This window comes from Suricata suricatta, chromosome 12 (assembly GCF_006229205.1).
Source record: "Suricata suricatta isolate VVHF042 chromosome 12, meerkat_22Aug2017_6uvM2_HiC, whole genome shotgun sequence".
NCBI lineage: Eukaryota > Metazoa > Chordata > Mammalia > Carnivora > Herpestidae > Suricata > Suricata suricatta.
The window spans coordinates 52,238,021-52,259,378 of NC_043711.1; the positions used below are offsets into that span (position 1 = coordinate 52,238,021).

The following is a 21,358-nucleotide window of genomic DNA, read 5'->3' on the forward strand; positions in this document are numbered from 1 at the left end:
AAACCCTGCATCAGGCTCTTTGCTGACAAAGTGGAGCCCGCTTGGATTCTCCTTGAATGTTTTCTCTCTCTCAAAATAAATAAGCTTTAGGAAGCGAGGGGGGGGGAAGAATATCAACCCAGAGGGGTGCCTGGTTGGCATATGGCTCTTGATCTCAGGGTCATGAGTTCCAGCCCCATGTTGGGCATGGGGTCTACATAAAAAATAAAATGATCTGAATACAAAAAAAAGTATCGAATGCCCTTCTTTGTCTCTGTTATAATCTTTGTTTTTAAGTCTGTTCTGTCTGACCTCAGCATTGCTACCCCAGGTGTGTGTTTGTTTGCCTCCATTTGGTTGGAATATCTCATTCCATCCCTTCAATTTTAGTCTTTATGTGTCTTTAGGTGCGAAGTGAACCTCTTCTAGGCAGCATATAGATGGGTCTTGTTTTTTCATCAGGTCACCCTTTTTCTTTGATTGGAGCACTTAAGCCATTTACATTGAAAGTGATTATTGATAGATATGTACCTATTGACATTTTTGTTCATTGTTTTCTGGCTGTTTTGTAGTTCCTTTCTGTTCTTTCTTGTTCTCTTTATGGCTTGATGACTTTCTTTAGTAGTTATGCTTAGATTCCTGTCTCATTATCTTTTGTGTATCTACTATAGATTTTTGCTTTGTGGTTACCATGAGGCTTACATTTATTTATAACATGTTTATATCAGTCTGTTTGAAGGTGAGAAGCACTCACACATGAATGCATTCTAAAGCCCTACTTTTTAACTCTCCCTCCACCTACATTTTATGTTTCTCTCATCACATTTTACATCTTTTTATCTTGTGTATCCCTTAACTAATTATTGGAGTTAAATTTTTACTACTTTTGTCTTTCAATCTTCATACAACTTTAGCTGTGATTAATCTACCAACTTTCCTATATTTACCTTAACCAGTGAAATTTCTATTTTCATATATTTTGTTGTTACTAATAAGCACCTTTATTTTCAGTGTAAAGAAGATCCTTTAACATTTCTCACATGGTGAGCTTACTGGTCAGGAACTCCATTAGCTTTAGCTTGTCTGGAAAATTCTCTTCTCCGATTCTGCATCACTTCTCTGACCGTTCTGGGTTGGAATTTTTTTTTTTCTCTCAGCGCTTTGAGACATGTCTGTTGTCTTGGTTGTAGTAGTAGTTTTACGGAGTTACCTGTGTCAGAGTTTATCAGATTGTGCACTTTATGTGCAGTTAATGTCAATAATACCTCAAAGCCCTTCTGAAGATTTTATTTTGGAGGATAAAGGAGTCAGACTGTTAGTGCTATGCACCAGCTCAAGCACTGTTGTTTCCACTCACCCTGAGGGATCTACTAGAGAATAAGCTTCAGACAAAAAAATGATTGGAAAGACATCAAGTATAGTTAACTATAGAGAACTAAGACCAAATGAGGGTTATAAGGCAGCCTACAGGATGCACTGACCATGTGCTCTGCTAAGGTAGTGGACCCAAGCAGAGCAGGAGATCAGGGTCTTTTAATGTTGGTACCGCACACACAGAACCTGCCCCCCCCAAAACACCACCTGTGGCAAAGAATTAGGAGAGTACTGCAAATACTTTTTTTTAATGTTTTTACTTATACATTGGCAGTGACTGAGACTGTTGTGTAAAATGAGATAAAATAAATAATTATGTGGCAGCGAGCACCCCTAGCACCAGATTATATTCTTCATATAGTTGCTTACCAAAAGAAATCCTAATTCTTGAGGAAAGGCCTGATTTTAGGTCTGGGGCAGGAAATGTACAAGAGGGGTCCGTGATGCCTTGTCATACCCAACAGAAATAACCAAAGGCATATTGTGACATACTAGAGTTATGTCAGAGGAGCCAGTTTGAACACACTACAGGTGAGGTGTCCAAAACATGAACTAAAACCCATCAGATATGCTTAAATCTGTGAGTTCATAATGATATATTAAAGAGAGTATCCACCATCCTTGGAGAATGGTAGGAAACCAGTTCAAAAAGTGTCAAGCATATGTCCTACCTTTCCTATCTGATCTATACCCATTGGGAGCCAAATATTAATGAGGGGAATTGCCCCTGTCTAGCTTCTTCCTATAATAAATGACAAAGAAATGAATACAATTCCAGTTATCACCATTTTGTAATGTCCAGTGATCAAAAGAAACAAATTGTTGATAGATGCCAATAACATAAAAAAGACAATTTTCTATCATTTGCCTCCTGTTGAAAGAATACATTACTGCCTGATGTCTTAACAAAGGAGTCAAACTTGAGTCTGATCCAGTCTAGGATCCAGCTGACAATCTTCAGGAATTCAGAGGAAATCAGCCTGAGATACTGCGGGTCAGATGACTGGTCTGTCTTCAACAGAAAAATCATAAGGAAAAAAGAAAAAAGATCAGAGGAGGCATCTATAAATAAGGAGATGTAAAAAAGATTTTAAAAATTTTAAATGGAAGATTACAGTGTCTAGGGATGCATATTTGGGTGACAAAGCTAAAAAAGAAAAAAAGGTAAAAAATTAAAAGGAAAATGTTACAGGGGAAGAGGGCAATGATTCAGGTAGGACATCATTACAGGGCTTCATGGGAGAATGGTAATTTGATATCTTGAGCCAGTAGTGGTTACAAGAGTGCTTTAGACTAATTCATTAAGCCATGTATCTACTTTACATGCTATTCTGAATTTGTGCGTCCCTTCATATTTTTGAAAACTGTTGCATTTCTTAAACTCCTTGAAGTCCCTCCTACTTTAAATATATTGCTGAAAACTAAAGGCACTGTTAAGGCTCCTGGAAAGAGTGTTATGGTGGCTAATCTGTAATTCATCAGAACAGCTGTTCTACGTAATCCTGTCCTGAGAATCAGAGGGGAAATTAACTGCAGCCTTGGGTCTGCAGAAGCATGCTCTGTTGGAAGTCAAAAGGGCAGAGTCACCCCCATTCCCGTCCTTACAGATCGGGTGCAATGCCGTCAGTTGGGCCCCCGCTGTTGTACCTGGAAGCCTCATAGACCAGCCATCGGGGCAGAAGCCCAACTACATCAAGAAGTTTGCGTCCGGCGGCTGCGACAACCTCATCAAGCTCTGGAAGTAAGTGGGGTTGGTGGACTTGCCCTCAATGGGGCACTTCTCTGCACCCTGCCTACTGTGACCCAGCCACAGTTCACACGAAACAGGATCACCCTTTTTTCTCCTCCGGCCCATAGAGTACTGTTTTCAGTCTGTCAGAGGACGTCCTTTAAAAACAACTTGGCCTTGCTCAGGCACTTTAATTCTTCACCTACTTCCTAATTGCCAGCGCCATTGACTGTGAGGGAACAGAGCATTTCTTGGAGGGTTTCTCTATAGCTGGTGAACTGAGTGAAAATCTACAAGGTCAGTAAATGAAATCAGAAAGATGGAATAGCTTCTTGGTCCCAGCAGAGCCCACAGCGTGGGGGTAGAATGGAGGTGTGGGAAAACACCCGGGCTGTCATCAGCTGCTTTCTTCCTTACATCTCCCCTGTTAGGGAGGAGGAAGATGGCCAGTGGAAGGAGGAACAGAAGCTAGAAGCGCACAGTGACTGGGTTCGAGACGTGGCCTGGGCCCCCTCCATTGGCCTGCCCACCAGCACCATCGCCAGCTGCTCCCAGGTCAGCTCAGACCCATGAGAGCTTCCCGTGTTGTTTAATCTCTGAGTAAGTCCTGTCAGCCCTTACAGTCCCCCCAGGGTCGTCTTTCACAGGTAAGGGCAGGGCAACAGGCACCTTTGAAGCCAGGTCATCCTGTGGTGGAGGCTTGATCAAAAGATACAAGGGGCTTGCCTCCACTGAGCCAGGAGCTGGGCCAAATTTGGGACCAATTTCCTCCCCTCAGCATTGTATGGCTGGGAAACAGAGTGCCCAGGTGCATTGTGAGGGTGTTGCCGAGCAGGCTCCCCGGGCAATTGGCAGTTCTAAGATCTTGGACTCACCTACCTACTTAGTCTTCACAGACCACAAAAGAAAGACCAAGGACAAGCCTTTAATTATGTACTAACCCACCACAGACAAAATATAAGCCAGACTTCTTTTGAGCCTGGTATATTTCTTCCAAAATTTGAGAGGGACTTTTTAAACTTGTCCCTTCTCATTCTCCGAGGTTGGTTTTTTAAGACAGCCATACTCATTTGGTTGAGAAAATATAGACAGAGCCCAAGGGAGCCAAAACAAGGAGGGGACTTGGCAGACATGAGGAAAACCCAGAGAAAGTTTTAGAGTTAGCAATGCCAAGGCCATACCTGAAACCAGTATGAGCACAGGAACCTGGGACACTCAACAGATGTGAAATGTGTTCCTGGGGTAAAGGAGTAAAGGCAAGGCTGCTGGGCTGGAGATGGGCCATCACAGCCGTGCACACCCAGGAGGGCCTTGGCTGCGCTCTGTGCTGAATCCCCCACCCGGTTGCTGCGCGAGTCCAGTATGGCTCCAGATTGAGTGGATATCCCCAGTGCAAGAGCCCCGCCCTCCCCTCCCTGACTCTAGCCTCTTTCCCTAGGATGGTCGTGTGTTCATCTGGACCTGTGATGACGTCTCAAGTAACACGTGGTCACCCAAACTGCTGCACAAGTTCAATGACGTTGTGTGGCATGTGAGCTGGTCCATCACAGCCAACATCTTGGCTGTCTCGGGCGGAGACAATAAGGTACACCCCATTTCCATGACCTGGTGGGCAGGGCCCTGTTTGTCTTAACTAGGCCCACTAGAAAGCACAGTTGAATTCCCCCTGTAATGACAGGCTTAGAAGGAGCCTTAGTGAAGATTTGTTTGGAGTCTGTCTCTTAATTACATCATTAAATTTTACAATCCCTGCACCACCATCACCCCTGCCAAAGGTTGTTTGTCCCTTTTCACAAATATGAAAGAGACTAACAGAGGTGTTTGACTTGCATAGGGGTCACAGAGCTGCTAGGTAGCAGAGCCAGTAATCAGGCCCAGGTTAAATCCAAGCCACTGCCCTGATAGTCCATCACCCTAACCATTTGACCACCTTGCCATAATGATGACATTAGTTAGCGTGGCCCAAAAAGTAAATAGATTAAAAAAAAATGCTCTTAAACAAAAGCAAAAACACAAGACGGTTTCTCTCAGACACCTAAGAGACATGTTTCTAAAAATCAGTATAATTCGTGAGTATTCTTACTCACCCCCCATATCCTGTCTCTACTGGGCTATGAGCCTTATAAGGGAAGGGACATGGAGACAAAGTAGCAACTGGAAAACAGCAAAACAAAGAGTAGCTCAGGCAGTATAGCAACAAAGCAAATGTGCTCAAACAGTCATGACTGCCATGAAACCTGCTTTATAAGGTTAGGTATGGACCCTCTGCCTGCGAGGAGGGCTCAGCTTTTGAAGTTTGTTTATTTTTGAGGGAGAGAGAGACAGAGTGTGAATAGGGTAGCGACAGGAGAGAGCGGGAGACACAGAATACGAAGCAGGCTCCAGGCTCTGAGCCATCAGCAGGGCCCAGTGCGGGGCTCGAACTCTCAAACCGTGAGATCATGATCTGAGAGCTGAAGTTAGATGCTTAAGTGACCCAGGCACCCCTAAAGCAGGAATTCTTAAAACCATTATTATTTTTTTACCAGACACATACATAGCTTGAAGTAGTTTTTATTAGGTTCTGATTATTTTTTAATTCAGTCTAATTTTCATTCTCCAGAAACAAAGCTTTTCAGTGCTTAGCTGTTTATTCCACTGTTTACATCAGTGTTGAAATACCATACTTACTTATCTGTTGTCTTCCTCTAGCACACTTCTCAGATTTCAGTATTTAATTTGTTAAAATGTGGATTGGCAGGCCCCCCGCCCCCCCAGGGCTTCTGAATCAGTGGGTCTGGGCAGAGCCCCAAGACCTTGCAGTTTTCACAAGCTCCCAGTTACAGCGGATGCCCTGGCGTAGAGCGGACACTTTGAGGGCGCTGCTGTCTTCCCCCGTGTCCTCTCTCAGAGCCTGCAGTGCCTTGCTTGAAACAATAGCAGCATTTGTGTTTTTGTTTTGGGGTTTTTTTTAATGTTTATTTTTGAGAGAGAGACAGAACAGGAGTAGGGGAGGGTCAGAGACAGAGGGAGACACAGAATCTGAAGCAGGCTCCAGGCTCTGAGCTGTCAGCACAGGGCCTGATGCGGGACTTGAACTCACGAACCATGAGATCATGACCTGAGCTGAAATTAGATGCTCAGCTGAGCCACCCAAGCGCCCCTAAGTGGTTTTTTTTTTTTTTTTTATGTTGGTTTATTTTGAGAGTGTGTGTGAGTGGGAGAGGGACAAGGAGAAAATCCCAAGCCAGCTCTGGTCTGTCAGCCAGGTGTAGGGCCCAGTCTCACCAACCTGTGAGATCATGACCCGAGCTGAAAACAAGAGTCAGACGCTTAACCTACCGAGCCACCCAGGAAGCCCCCATGCTTACCTTATTCTCATTACATTTACTGTTATTTCATCTTACAGCATTTTTCACAGCATTGCCACCTCTCAGCTGTTTTTCTTATTTTTAAGGTGTTCTTTTTCCAGTTTTAGAGATAATTGACACATCATAATAACATAATGGTTGGACTTACATATACTGTGAAATGATTACCTCAATAAATTTAGCCAGCACCCATTGTTTCATGTAGGTACAGTAAGAACAGCAGAAAGAGAAAATGTTTTCCTCATGATGAGAACTCTCGGGATTTGGGCACAGTTTTCACATAGACCATACAGCCGTGTGAAGTACGGTCGTCATGCTGCTCGTTACACCCCCCACCCCTGACTCTGTAACCACAAATCTGATCTCTTCCTCTTTGACTGGCTTTGGGTTTTTTATGGGTGTTTTTGGTTTATAGATTCCACACGTCAGGGAGATCATACAGTATTTGCCTTTCTCTGTCTTGTTTCACTTAGCATAATGCCCTCAAAGTCCACCCACATTGTCGCACATGGCAGGATTTCCTTAATTTTTTAGGGCTGAATAATGTTCCATTGTACATAACTTCTTTATCCTTTCATCTGTCAGTAGATGTTTGGGTGGTTTCCATGTCTCAGCTATCATCAGTAATGCTACTTTGAAATGGGGGTGCAGATACTTCTCAGAAAGTGTTTTCGTTTTCTTCAGATTAAATACCCAGAAGTTGACCTGCTGGATAATACAGGAGTTCTATTTTAATTTTGTTGAGGACCTTCCATACTGTTTTCCATAGTGACTATGCCTGTTTACAGTCTCACCAGTAACGCACAGGAGCTCCCTTCTCTCCACATCCATGCCAGTACTAGTGTCTTTGTCTTTTTCATGACGGCCATTCTAGCATCTGTGAGGTGATATCCTCCTGTGGTTTTGATGTTCACTTCCCCAGTGATCAGTGATGGTGATCACCTTTTCATGTACCTGTTGGCCTTTCATGCATCATTTTTGGAGAAATGTTCTATTCGGGTCTTTTGCCCATTTTTTAATTGTGTTTTTTGGCTTTCTAGTATTGAATTTTAGTCTTCTGAGGACATTTTGTAGTTGGGAGGGGGTTTTGTTTGTGTTTAAACAGGCTTCACACCCAGGAGAGAGGCGCTGAGATCAAGAGTCGTTGGATGCTTAATTGAGGCACCTGGGTAGCTCAGTCAGTTAAGCATCTGACTCTTGATTTTAGCTCACAGTTCGTGAGTTCAAACCCCCTTTCAGGTTCTGGGGGTTTGAACTCTAGGGTTGAACTCTAGGAGCTCTCTTTGCCTCTCTCTCTGCCCCTTTTCCACTCTTGTGCATGCACATGCACACGTGCTCAGTCTCTTAAATAAAACATAAATCTATAAAAAAAAAAAAAAAAGGTTTAACTCACGGAGCCACCTAGGCATTCCCCAGATATTTTGGATATTAACTCCTTCTCTGATGTATGATTTGCAAATATTTTTTCCCATTTTGTAAAGTTGTCTTTTTACTTTGTTGTTTTGCTGTGCAGAAACTTTTTAGTTTAATGCTGTCCCACTAATTTTTTTTCCTTTTGCTTTAGATGTCACATCCAAAAAATCATTGCCAAGACCCATGTCAAAGAGGTTCTTTTTTTTTTTTTTTTAGTTTGTTTATTTTGAGAGAAGGACTACACATGTGTGAGTGGGGGAGGGACAGAGGAGGAGAGAGAATCCCAAGCAGGCATGAACCATGAGAATCCTGATCTGAGCTGAAATCAAGAATCAGACACTTAAGCAATTGAGCCACCCAGGCACCCAAAGAGCTTTTTCTCTTAGATTTTCTTCTAGGAGTTTCAGTGGTTTCAGATCTTACATTTAAGTGTCTGATTCATTTCAAGTTAGTTTTTTTCAGTGGTTTAAAATAAGGGTCTAATTTTATTCTTTTACATGTTAATGTCCAGTTTGCCCAGCTCCATTTATTAAAGAGGCAGTCTTTTCTCCCTTTAGCGTATTCTTGGCCCCCTTGCTGACCCCTAGTTAAGCATATATGCTTGGGTTTATTTCTGGGCTTTTGCTTCCATTGACCTACTTGTCATTTCACCTTTTCACACTGGCATGCGGTACCATCTGGTTGCTTTAATACCATTACTTTAGCTTTATAGCTTGAAATTTAAAAGTAGCATTCCTTCCACTTTGTTCTTTCTCAGGAATACTTTGGGTGTTTGGGGTCTTTGGTGGTTCCATATACATTTTAGGACTCTTTTCTACTTTTGTCCAAAAAAAATGCCATTAGAATCTTGATAGGAATCACATTGAATTTATGGATGGCTTTTGGTAGTATTGAAATTTTAACAATGTTAATTCTTCTAATCTCTGAACAAGATGCCCTTCCATTTATTTGAATTCTCGGCTTCTCTCATCACTGTATTGGAGTTTTCAGAGTAGCGATCTTTTGCCTCTTTGGGTAAGTTCATGAGTATTTTATTGTTTTTGTTATTTTAAGGATTGCTTTATTTCTTTTTTAGGCAATTCATTCTTAGTGTATAGAAACACTGTTGATTTCTGTTATGTTCATTTGTATTCTGCAACTTTAATGACTTCATTGTTTAGATGTAAGTTTTTTGATGAAAGCTTTAGGATTTTCTAGATATAAAATCTTGTCATCTGCAAATAGAGACAATTTTAGTTTTCCTTTCCAGTTCTGATTGCTCTGGCAAGGACTTCAGTGTTATACTGAAAAAGACTGGTAAGGGTAGGCACCCTTTTCTTAGTGATTTTCACAGAAAAGCTTTTTGGCCTTTCATTATTGGGTACTATATTAGCTATGGGCTTATCACATGATCCTTATGATTGAGGTATGTTCCTTCGATACCTAACTTGTTAAGCATTATCACAAACAGATCACATTGGTGGATTTGCATGTGTTGAATCATCCTTGCATTCCATGTATGAATCCTGCTTGATGAGGGTGAGTGATCCTTTAATGTACTGCCAAACTCCATTTGCATCTATACTCATCAGGATTATTTGTCCACAGAGTTTTATTTGCTGGTAGTAGCCTTTTCTGGCTTTGGCATAAGGGTAATTGTTGGCCTTGTAAAACCAGTGTGTGGTGTATTTCCTCCTCTTCTTTGTTTTGGGTCTTGGGGAAGATTTTGAGGATTGGTAGTCATTCCTTACGTGTTAGGTTAAATTCACCAGTGACCCCATCAGGTTCTGGGCTTTTTTATACAAGGAGATTTTCGATTATTATTCAGTGTCCTTACTGTTTAGATTTTCTATTTCAGAAAAGGTTTTAATTTTTATAAAAGTAAATTTTTTATTCAGATTTTGTTTCTTGCTGATTGAGTCTTGGTAACATTTCTAAAAATTTGTCCATTTTTTCTAGGTTGTTCAGTTTGTTGACATATAGTCTCATAGCAGTTTATTTTTCTTTGTATTTCTGGGATTATCAGAATCACAGTTGTAATAATCTTTTTCATTTATAATTTTGTTGTTTTGAATCTTCTTTTTTCCTTTGGTTAATCTTTTCTATTTTTTTCCTCTTCTCTATTTCATTTATTTCTGCTCTAATATTTCTTTCCTCTGCTAGCTTTGGGTGAAGTTTGTTCTTTTCTAAATTCTTATGGCATAAGTTAGGTTATTTGGGATAGATCTTGTTTCCTAAGGTAGGCATTTTTATTGCTATGAATTTCCTTTTAAGAACTGCTTTTTCCTGCATCTTGTAAGTTTTGGTATATTGTGTTTCCTTTCATAGTAATTTATTCCATTTCTTCTTTAGTCTGTTGGTTATTCAAGAGTGTTTATTTTTTATTTTTTTTATGTCTTTCATTTATTTTTGAGAGACAGAGAGAGACAGCACGAGCAGGGGAGGGTCAGAGAGAGAGGGAGACACAGAATCTGAAGCAGGCTCCAGGCTCTGAGCTGTCAGCACAGAGCCCGACGCAGGGCTCGAACCCACGAACTGTGAGATCATGACCTGAGCCGAAGCCAGCCGCTTAACCGACTGAGCCACCGAGGCACCCTGGTTGTTCAAGAATGTTTAATTTGCATGTGTTTGTGAATTTCTCAATTTCTTCTTGCTATTGATTTCTTGCTATATTCATACCATTGTGGTTAGAGAAGATAGTTGGTTTCATTTCAGTTTTTTTTAATTTGCTAAGACTTGTGTAACATATAGAAAATGTTGCATGTGCACTTTATGTTCTGTTGTCAGAAGGTTATGCACATGTTGGGCCCATTTGGACTACACTTTCCTTATTACCCATCTGGATGATCTCTCCCCATTGTTTGAGAGTATTAAAGTCCCCGACTATTTTTGTGTTAGTCTTTATTTCTATTAAGTTCTATTAGTTTTTCATTTATAGAATTAGATGTTCCAGTGTTGGGTATCTATATAATTGTTACATCTTCTTGATGTGTTGACCTCTCTGTACTATTTTTTAACATTTTATTTACTTTTGAGACAGAGCTGAAATGGGGGAGGGGCAAGAGAGAGAGACAGAGTCAGAAGCAGGCTCAGAGGTGTCAGCACAGAGCTCGAATCCATGAACTGTAAGATCATGACCCAAGCAGAAGTTGGATGCTCAACCCACTGAGCCACCCAGGCACCCCTCTCTTTACTAGCTTTACTTCAAAGTCTATTTGATAGAAATATAACTACCCTGGCTTTCTTTGTGGTTGCCATTTGCTTGAAGTATCTCTTTCCATCCCTTCTCAGTCTGTCTTTAAGGCTAAAGTTAATCTCTTATAGGAAGCATATTGTTAGTTCTTTGATTTTTTTTTATTCAGTTGTCTCAATTGGAGATTTTAAACCATTTACATTTGAAGTAATTATTAATAAGGGTTTACCCAATTGTCATTTTATTTTCTGTTGGTTTTCTCGATGCATTGTTCCTTCCTATTCTTTGTGTTTTGAGGTTTTATAGTATCAGTATGCTTTGATTTGTCATGTGCATTGGTCTAATATTACCACAAGTTTTTCCCTTGGGTCTATAAGGCTTACATAAACATTTTAAAACACCCTATTTTATTTTTAATGTTAACATTTATTTATTTTTTGAGAGTATGAACAGGGGAGGGGCAGAGAGAGAGGGAGACACAGAATCTGAAGCAGGCTCCAAGCTGTCAGCACAGAGCCCAATGCGGAGCTCAAACTCACAAGCTGAGTTTGAGATCATGACCTGAGCCACCCAGGCACCCCAAAACACCCTATTTTAAAATGACATCTTAATTACAATAAAATTCTTAATCTTTACAAAATAGTTAAATTGTAACATCGAAGGAGTAAAAGTGTAATGTGTAACTAATAGGTTATTGTAGTTACGGTTATTTATTACTATGTTCTAAACTAGAGCTGTAAGTGAATTATGCACTGACAGGACCATATTACAGAATCCAACTTTAACTGTCATTACCAGTAAGTTTTATGCTGCCTTGTATAAAGCAGATGTAGTGGTAATGAGTTTCCTCGGCTTTTGTTTGTCCAAGAAAGTCTATCCGTTGCTGAAGGACACTTTTGCCTGGTATAGTATTCTTGGTTAACAGGTTTTTTCCTTTGAGGATTTTTCTTCTGGTCTGAAAAGCTTCTATTAAGAAATCTAGGCATGCTCTTACGGGGGTTCCCTTATATGTAACTTTTTTTTCCCTCTCTAGCTACTTTAAAAATTCTTTGACTTTTGATGATTATGACATGTCTTTTGGAGCCCTGTTTGGATTCACCTATTTAGGGCCTCTTGGCAGTTCATAGATCTTCTTGTCTTTAGAGTCTGTTATAGAGCTTTCTTAGTTTCCTTTGGTAATGTCATATTTACCTGGTTTTCTGTGATCCTCGTGTTGGTATCTGTGCCTTTGAGTAAGATGGTCTCTTCTTCCGAAATTTGCAGGCTCACTTTGGCAGACAGTTTCATCAGCTCACTTGGGTTTCTGGTCACTCCTGGTCCTTGGGCAGGTGTGGCTGCTGTTAGGGTTATTTTTTAGTAAGGCAGTGTTTGAGTGTGGAGGACAGAGGGTATTCCACTGGCTGAGAACAGCAGTTAGAGCTGCTGACCCTTAGTTCTTGGCCCAAGTGAAGCTAGACTTCAAGCTAGTGGGCTTTGCTGTGGCCTGGATTCTCTAGTTAGGCTTCCTATAGTCAGGACTGGACTCTCTAATGAGCCTGTGAATTAGCTTCCCTGCCCTGGTAGGACTGGACCCAGAGCAGGGTCAGCTTGTTTGGAGCCCTAAGCACACACCTTAGACACAAGGGTACACTGACTATCCTGGTCAGGTGAGGCCCCTGCTTTTGCCAAGCACTGTGTACTAGGGCCACGGGAAGCAGGGCTGTTGGACGGACTAAACAGCTTCCCACATGCTCTGCTTAGGTACCAAACAGTTTCCCTGCCTGGCACAATGGGAGAAGCAGCTGTAAGACCACCCATACTTTTTTTGTGGTCTTGACTCCAGCCAATCTGTTCCCAGGTTTCTTCATGAAATGAGGCCACTGGCTGTTGCTGTGGGGGCTACTAGCTCTGCCAAAGAGTTGCAGTGTCTTACAGCTTCTGGGTGTTTGAGCCCTTCCTGTCAGGTGGGCTGGGGAGGCCATGCTCTATGGCAGGTGGGTCTGCCTGGGTGGAGGCAGACTGGGCCCCCAGTTTGGTGCTACAGATGAGCAGAGATACTGCTTGGGCTCTGCAGCTAGGAACTTGGTCTGCTAGTAACGCAGTGCCGGTGTCTGGGAGCCCAACCAGCACATGGGCATGATGATTCTGTCTCACCTTGTACCAGGGATTTATTCAAGCCCTTGGGATAGACTGAGGAGGAAGAGGGCACGTGGGCCGTTCCTGCCTGTCCTCCCATGTTCACCGCCGAGGCCCAGTCAGATTCCCAGCAGGTGAACGCCACAGATGTACCTGCAGTCCCCGTGGGGCAGGGCCCAGAATCCGGGCTCCCACAAAGCAACAACTTACAAGGCTTGGTGACTGGATGTCAGCCCTGTGCTCCGTTTCCCCTGGACAGACATAGGTTGGACGCGGCTGGGAGCCCTGCAGCCAGCATCGTGACCTGGTCTCTGCGGTTGAGTGGAGACTGCTTCAGCCCCATTCCTGTCGGGGGAGCTAAGTCAAGAACTTCCCTTGTCACCGACTTGCGGAGGTCCCTCTCCCCCTTCTTTCTTAATGGGTGTAGATTTTTGTTTGCTCCCCAGCTGTGCGTCCTGGCCCCTCGGAAACCCGGCCAGGTGAGGACAGCAGAGGGAAGGGCACAGACCTCTAACAGGCTGTGTGTGCACTGGCTTGCAGGTGACCCTGTGGAAGGAGTCTGTCGATGGGCAGTGGGTGTGCATCAGTGATGTCAACAAGGGCCAAGGTTCTGTGTCCACTTCCGTCACAGAGGGCCAGCAGAACGAGCAGTGACAAGACAGGCAAGGCCCAGCTCCCCACCTGCTAACTCCAGGACTGCCCTTTCCTGGACCCATTGACCAAACAGCTGGGAGGAATAGCTCCAACAAGATTCCTTCCCCAGGAGAAGTTACACATGCAACAGCCGGATCGTCAGCCTTAACATGATAGGATGTGGTTTGTAATGTACTGTCCTGCTGAAAGCATTCATGTTATGAGGAAGAAGCTACCAAATGTTCTTCAAATCTATTATTTTAAAATCTTTTTGGCCATTTTTATGTACCTTTTGGGTTTCAGGCATTATTTGGGGGGTTTTGTTTCCAAAATAGTTAAATAAATTCATATTGCTTATAATTCTTCCTGCATTACCCCAGCCCCTCCTAAAAAGCTCATGTTCCCTCCTGTTGGTTCAGCATACTAGAAAAACACTCACCAAGACCCTGGTCCCTGGAGGCCTGGCATTGATCCCAGTCACGCTGGATGTGGGCTCTGGTGTTGGGTCTGTGTCCTCTGAGCACACGTCCTCTTCCAGAGACTGGGAATGCAAGTCTGCCTTACAGAGAAGCCTCCGATGAACTAATGCGTGGAGGTGACCTGTAACATGCCATGCAGATGCAGGGCAGCGTTAACTAAATACCAGAGACTGGCCCGGAAAGTGGGTCCATTTCATGCATATTACAGACCCTATCAGTGCTGGAGACCATGGTTCTGGTCAACCCTGAGTCAGGTTCACCTCCTAGCAGAAACCCTGGGACCCTCACCTGAATCAGTGGTCACAGCAGCAGCTATGATTCACGGAGACCTACAGCGTGCAGGTGCGACACTGAAGCTTCTCCCATGCAGCAACACGACACCTAAATCCCTGATTTACCGATGAAACCGGCACTGCCAAGTGGTAAAGCCAGTGTTTGTGTCCTGATCCAGCTCAACTCCAGCGGGGGTGCTGTCGAGGGGGTATGTGAGGGCTCCTCAGCTGTGATGTGGACTGGTGCTCACAGCAGACCTTTATGTGAGTGCACTTAGCTTTGTAAAAGGTCAGGCCACTCACCTCAGGAGGCTACATGCACAAGGAAATGTGGACACCTATTCTATCTGCTCCTCATTTTTCAGCAGCAAAATCCCTGTTTTGAAATAAATATTAGATTATGAAGTATAAAATGGGAAAAAGTGGGTCAGCTGTGCTTGAAGTAAGAATACAGAGGCCAGAGCCCTGTCCCTCAGCCTCCACGTCACTCAGAGAACACTGAGAACTGTGCTTCTGCCCGTTAATTCCGATGAGAAAAGAAGGCAACTTTGCATACACTTCTCAGTGGATAAAAGCTACCCTTAGTTCTAGTTAGCTCTCCATACCTGTGTGCCTTCTGTGCTCCCCCCAAGGACAGGCCCGGTCTTCCTTACAGTGCCTGCTACCATCAACAACAGTGAGAAGAAATTAGTCCTGTGTCACACAGTGGGTTGTTGATAGGTTAGTGGGCTCCTGGCCATACACTCTTGGTTTGTGGCTTATACCACCGAGGATCAGTTAAGGTAATGGGGAGGGAAGTGAAATTACCACCCATAATAGTCCGTGCTTAGAGTGCTAACATGTTAGCTATTCCTGGGATAAGCAAGATCCCTCAAGTTTGTTACCACAAAATAGGCTAATCAAGTGGAAATACCACTTGCTATCAATGGCCAAGCCCAAATGATACGAACGTAAAGGTAATTCAAAAGGCAGAGAGTTATGGATAGGGTAAGAGCAATAACAACCACAATGGTTTTTAATCCTTTCACAAAACAAAAACTGGGATAGAAAATGAAACCCCCAAATGACGTTAAGGTAGGCCCTCAAACCCTAGGGCCAAACGATCCATACCTATAATATCTGTGTAGGACCAGCATAGGCAAGAAAAAAGGGAGTTGTTATGGTTCTATGAGCCAGGTAACCCAATAATTACCATCAAATACTCATCTGTCCCAAATAGAAAACTCAGCAAGCCAATGTGAGAACTGGAAACTAGAAGATTCACAAGCTTTGGTTTATAAGTGAGTTCAAAAGTGGGGAGATTTCCACTGCAACACAGGAAGGAGTAATGGCTCTAGGAGTTTCCCTAGAAATTAGTTTCCCTAACAACTGGAAAATGACACCATATACATGAAACAAGTGTTTATGGACATAGGACAAGGTGGTGTTTGGGTAAGGGGAGCACCAGCTGCTCCAGCTTACCTCCTGGGGTGGCTTCCAGGCCCAAGGGCAGGCAGACAGTCCACAACCTAGTGGCCAAGTTGGAGAGACTGGTCAGAGTCCTGGAGAAGAGAGAGCAAGCTCCTCAGATCTACAGAAATGTCTACTCGAGTCTGACCAAGTCCTAACCTACATACATGACAAGCACAACTTCATGACCAGAAACCAACAGACCACACAGTTCTTAGAACTCACAAAGGACTGGGAAGAGTTCATGTGCCTGAGACTCACAGTACATTTTCAGAATATGCAGTGCACTAGGTAGAGTCCTAAGAAAGATCACATCTTAGTGAAAATCTTAAATTAGGTCTAGAGTAGAGGCTTCTACTCTAAGGCTTGAGGTCCTCAATAATTTCACTTTCTGACATGTCAAAGCCCAACACTCTTTAAAGGAATAACAAAATTAAGCACTTGAAAACAAAATTCACAATGTCCAGCTTCCGATCCCAAATTACCAAATGTGCAAAGAAAAAAAATATGACCCATAACCAGAAGAGAAGACAAATTAGTAGGCACAGAAATGAGAGAGACCACAGGATTAGCAGATAAATACTTAGCAACAGGCATTATAAAGATATTCAAGAATGTAAAGGAATAGGAACATAAAAATGAGAGATTAAAAAAAAAGTTGGAATTTCTAGAAATGGAAAATTCATTATCTGAAGTGAAAAATATACTGGACAGGAGTAAGAGCTGGTAGACACAGTGGTACAACAGATCAGGAAGTCTGAAGACACAGCAATAAAAACTAAACCAACTAAGCACATAGAGAAGGCACCAAAACAATAAACCAGGCAACAGATATGTGGGATGCTATCGAGTAGTCTAAAGTATGTATAAATTGGAGTCCCAAGGAGAAAAAACTTAGAGAGTGGAAATAATATCTGGAGAAAGGACAACAGATTTTTCCAAGCTGGATTAAAACTGTAACCATATACATTCAAGAAAATCAGAACCCAAGCAGAACACTAAACATATATACATACCTTATAATAAAACTACTGAAATTTAAAAATATTATGAAAGAGTAAAAGAGACATACTACATAAAAACAAATCTAAGGATGACAGCCGACTTACCAGAAGTTTTGCAAACTATAAGAAATTTAACATCTTTCAAGTGCTGAAAAAACAATAAAAAATGACTATCAGCCTACAATTCTGTAGCTAGTAAAAATATCTTTCAAATATAAAGGTAAAATAAGGAGTTTTCCAAATGAAAGCCAAAAGAATAATTACCAGCAGAGCTGCATTACAAGACATGTTGGGAGTTCTTCAGGCAAAATTAAAATATCAGGTGAAAATTTGGATATATACCAAGGGATAAAGAGCACCAGGAATAGAAAAAAATCTGGGTAAATATACTTTTTTTTTTCTTTTCTCTCTCCAATATTGGTTATTTTAACTGCACTGAGTGGCTTACAACTTGTGTGGAAATAAGTAACAACAATAGCACAAATAATAGAAGTGGGGGAACTGAAAATACTTTGTTGTAAGGGTCTTATATATGAAGTGATACCATATTTGTTGAAAGTATACTGTATTATGTTGAAGTTGTGTGTATACAGTTTTTTAAGAGAGAGCCAGCACAAGCAGGAAAAGGGCAGAGAGAACATTAAGCAGGCTCCACACTCAGTACAAGTCCAACATGGAGCTCAATCTCACAACCCTGAGATCATGACCTGAGCCAAAATTAAGGGATCCCTAGGATCATGACCTGAACCAAAAATAAGAGTGACACTCAACTGACTAAGCCACCCAGGTGCCCAAGAGTCGGACTCTTAGCAAACTGAGCCACCAAGGGCACCTTTGAAGTTGTATTTTTAAATCCTAGGTCAAGCACTAAAAGAAGAAAGAGAGTATAACTAGCAAGCCAAGTGTGAAGATAGCATATCATAAAATGTACATGTTCAAAAGCAGTTATGAGAAGAGCACCTAGGTGGCTCAGTCAGCTAAGCATCCAACTCTTAGTTTTGGTCATGGTCTCACGGTTTCCTGAGTTTGAGCCCCACGTCAGGCTCTACAGTGGCAGCGTGTGTACCTTGCTTGGGATTCTCTTTCTCTCTGCCCCGCCCCCACTCACACTGTCTCTTTGTCTCTCAAAATAAACAAATAAACTTAAGAAAAAGGGACAAAGAACAGATGGGACAGATTGAAGGCAAATAGCCAGATGTTAGATTTAAACCAAACTTTGTAGGTCATTGCAATAAACATAAAAGGTCTAAACACCCCAAGTGAAAGGCCTCTGATAAGAGATTATCAGAATGGACTTTAAAAAAAAACAAGACCCCAGGTGCCTGGCTGGCGCAGTCAACAAAGCATGAGACTCTTGATCTGGGGGGCTGTAAGTTCAAGGCCCATGTTGGGTATAGAGATTACTTAAAATCTTTAAGGGGTACCTGGGTGACTCAAACATCCGACTTTGGCTCAGATCATGATCTTCCTGTTCAGGAGTTTGAGCCCCGCATCAGGCTGCCTGCTGTCAGCACAGAGCCTGCTTCAGGTTCTTTTTTTTTTTTTTTTTTGTTAATGTTTGTTTATTATTGAGACAGAGAGAAACAGAGCATGAGTGGGGAGGGGCAGAGAGAGAGGGAGACACCGAATCCAAAACAGGCTCCAGGCTCTGAACTGTCAGCACAGAGCCTGACACAGAGCTCAAACCCACGAACTGTGAGATCATGACCTGAGCCCAAGTCGGACACTCAACCGACTGAGCCGCCAGGCGCCCCGCCTGCTTCAGATCTGTGTAACCCTCTCTCTGCCTCTAATCCCACTCGTACCCTCTAATACAAACATTACAATTTTTAATAAAAAATAAACATTGAGAAAATTTTAGGGGCGCCTGGGTCACTCAGTCGGTTGAGCATCCAGCTTTGATCAGGTCATGATCATGGTTTGTGGGTTTAAGCCCCGTGTCGGGCTCTGTTCACAAATCAGAGCCTGGAGCCTCTTTGGATTCTACGTCTCCTTCTCTCTCTGTCCCTCTCTCAGTTCTCTCTCAAACATTAAAAAAAATTATTAATTTTTTAATAAAATATTAAAAAGAAAATGACCCAACTATATTCTGTTTATATGAAACCCACTTTAAACTTAAGTACACAAATAGATTTTTAAGATAATGGAAAATATGAAAAAAAGATAAACAGTAATCAAAAGAAATCTGAATGTCCATATTAAGGTCCGATAAAGTAGACTTCAGAACAAGAAATATATCAGGAGTAAAAAGGGGCAGAATAGTAAAAGGGTCAATTCACTGAACAGTCTTATATTTAACAATCTTAAATATATATGCACCTAAAAGAGAGCTTCAAAGTACGTGGAATGGACAGAACTGAGGTAATCTGCAATTCTAGCTGGAGATCTCCACATTCCTCTCAGTAACAGAACAAGCAGACCCAAGAAATCATCAAGTTATTGGACACATAAACCAGCCCATCGCTCGATTTAACCTAGTTGGCATTTATACAACATTCTACGCTACAACAATAAAACTTGTTCTGAAGTACACAGGGAACATTCATCAAGATGAAACCAATTAACAAATGGTCAAAAGAATCACAATAAAAGTAGTTATCTGTAGAGGAAAAGAAGAAACCGGACAGGGATAGAAGATGTCTCTGCATGCACCTTGCTTGACACCATTGACTTTAAAGGCAGGCAATACTTTAATAATTAACTCCGGGGGCACCTGAGTGGCTCAGTTGGTTAAGCAGCTGATGGATTTCAGCTTGGGTTATGACCTAACCATTCATGAGATCCAGCCCTGTGTCAGACTGTGCACTCACAGTGTGGAGCCTGCTGGGTTGGGTTCTCACCCCTCTCTCTACCACACCCTCCCCCCAAAAAATAAAGCTTTAAAAAAACTCCAAAGATATGAACTCATAAAATTTGTAAAAATTTAAAATAATGTAATTTTAGGTATTTACGAAGGCCATGCCATAACCACTCAGAGAAAAATAAATATTCAAGTGACTTTAAAAGTGTTTTGAAGGAGTGAGGGGCCAAGCCGTTGGAACAGCATGGAAGGTTTTCTTTGTTGTCTGTTTTGTTTTTTTCGGTTTTCAAATCGCTCATCGCTGAAATGCAGCCAGGTCAACACTAAACCATCCTGCACACCTAGAAAACTGATTTGAGGATTGACACAGTACGCATGACCAGAACCAGAGACCTCGGCAGGTACATAGCACGGGGAGGTGAACTGGATGGAGAGAAGCATGGAGAGCAGGGAGCTGTTTTTGCTCGCAGAGAGAGGACAGAGACAGGGAGAGAGAAAGAGTACACAAGGGACTGAAGAAAACACAGAGAAAGGAGAGGGTTTAAATTCCATTAAGACTATAAACAGGGGGAGCACAGAGTCTGAAACACCGCAGCTCAATACCTGGTCGTACTCTGGTAGGAAGGGCGAGTCCCCAGGAGCAGAGAGCAAGGTCCTTGGGGTCCTCAGGCCACATGGGAAGAGGCGGTTTCCCCTGCTGCGAGGACATTTGGTAGAGGCTGTGCAGCCACCCCACAGCCAAAGATCCCAGTGGACCCTGGGAAACAACCACATTTGCTGGTGTTGGAACAAGATCATTTAGGGTGAAGCCTGGCACCAGATGTGTGTTGGATTTTCAATAATCCCTGAAACACGGCTGCTACACAAATGCATGAACTTTTTCTGGGGCAGGTTGCACCCAGCTGCAGTCTCTGGACATCAATAGAGACACATTCTCCCAAATTGTCCTGGGGGTGGGCCAGCACCAGCCATTGGTCAGTGAGACCCTCTCCCAGAAGATCTGAGTGGGTCAAAGCCACAGTCCCTCAGAAGTGAGGGGTTGAGGATTACAACCACATCAGAGATAAAATTCCAGAGGGAGGTGCCACCTCGCAACCTGATGGCTTGGTCACGGACAATGTAAAAGGGAATGGATGAAGCTGGAGTCAAAGGAGGGGTATGCAATTGCTAGTGAGGGAGACCACAGAGTTCTGATACTAGAGACTGAGTAGCTGGGTGATGCCATTTTCAATGCTCCCAAGCATGTGCATACATACGTGTGCGGCTACAATCCACACCAGTAAGCTAAAGCAGCGCCATCTAGTGGAGGACGTAACCATTACACTAAGCACCACCCAACTCTCTTCAAGAACACAAGTCTCTCTGCCTGCTTAAATACTGTAAAGTGCTTCATAGTTTGACTTCTAGGGGAAACCTATGTAATTTCAATCGTATTTCAGTCTGTTTGCTGATCCATCCATTCAGTTTTTTTCCTTATTCTTGAATACAGAAAGAGAAAAACTATTTTGTATTTTCCATTTTTATTAAAAATATTTTTATTTTTTCTACTATATTTTTAAATTTTTTTATATTTTTCAAATTATATTTTA

General features: G+C 42.4%; 1 protein-coding gene across 1 annotated transcript in view; it reads left to right on the forward strand.

Moving 5' to 3' along the window:
* The window catches only part of SEC13 (SEC13 homolog, nuclear pore and COPII coat complex component), a 28,585-nt gene extending 14,460 nt beyond the window's left edge, over positions 1-14,125 (forward strand). The window contains exons 6-9 of the mRNA XM_029918008.1: positions 2,961-3,094; positions 3,514-3,637; positions 4,521-4,667; positions 13,673-14,125. Coding sequence (XP_029773868.1) covers positions 2,961-3,094; positions 3,514-3,637; positions 4,521-4,667; positions 13,673-13,786 — 519 coding nt within the window. The 3' untranslated portion in view covers positions 13,787-14,125. The remainder of the gene's footprint in view (positions 1-2,960; positions 3,095-3,513; positions 3,638-4,520; positions 4,668-13,672) is intronic.
* The last annotated feature ends 7,233 nt before the right edge of the window (positions 14,126-21,358 follow it).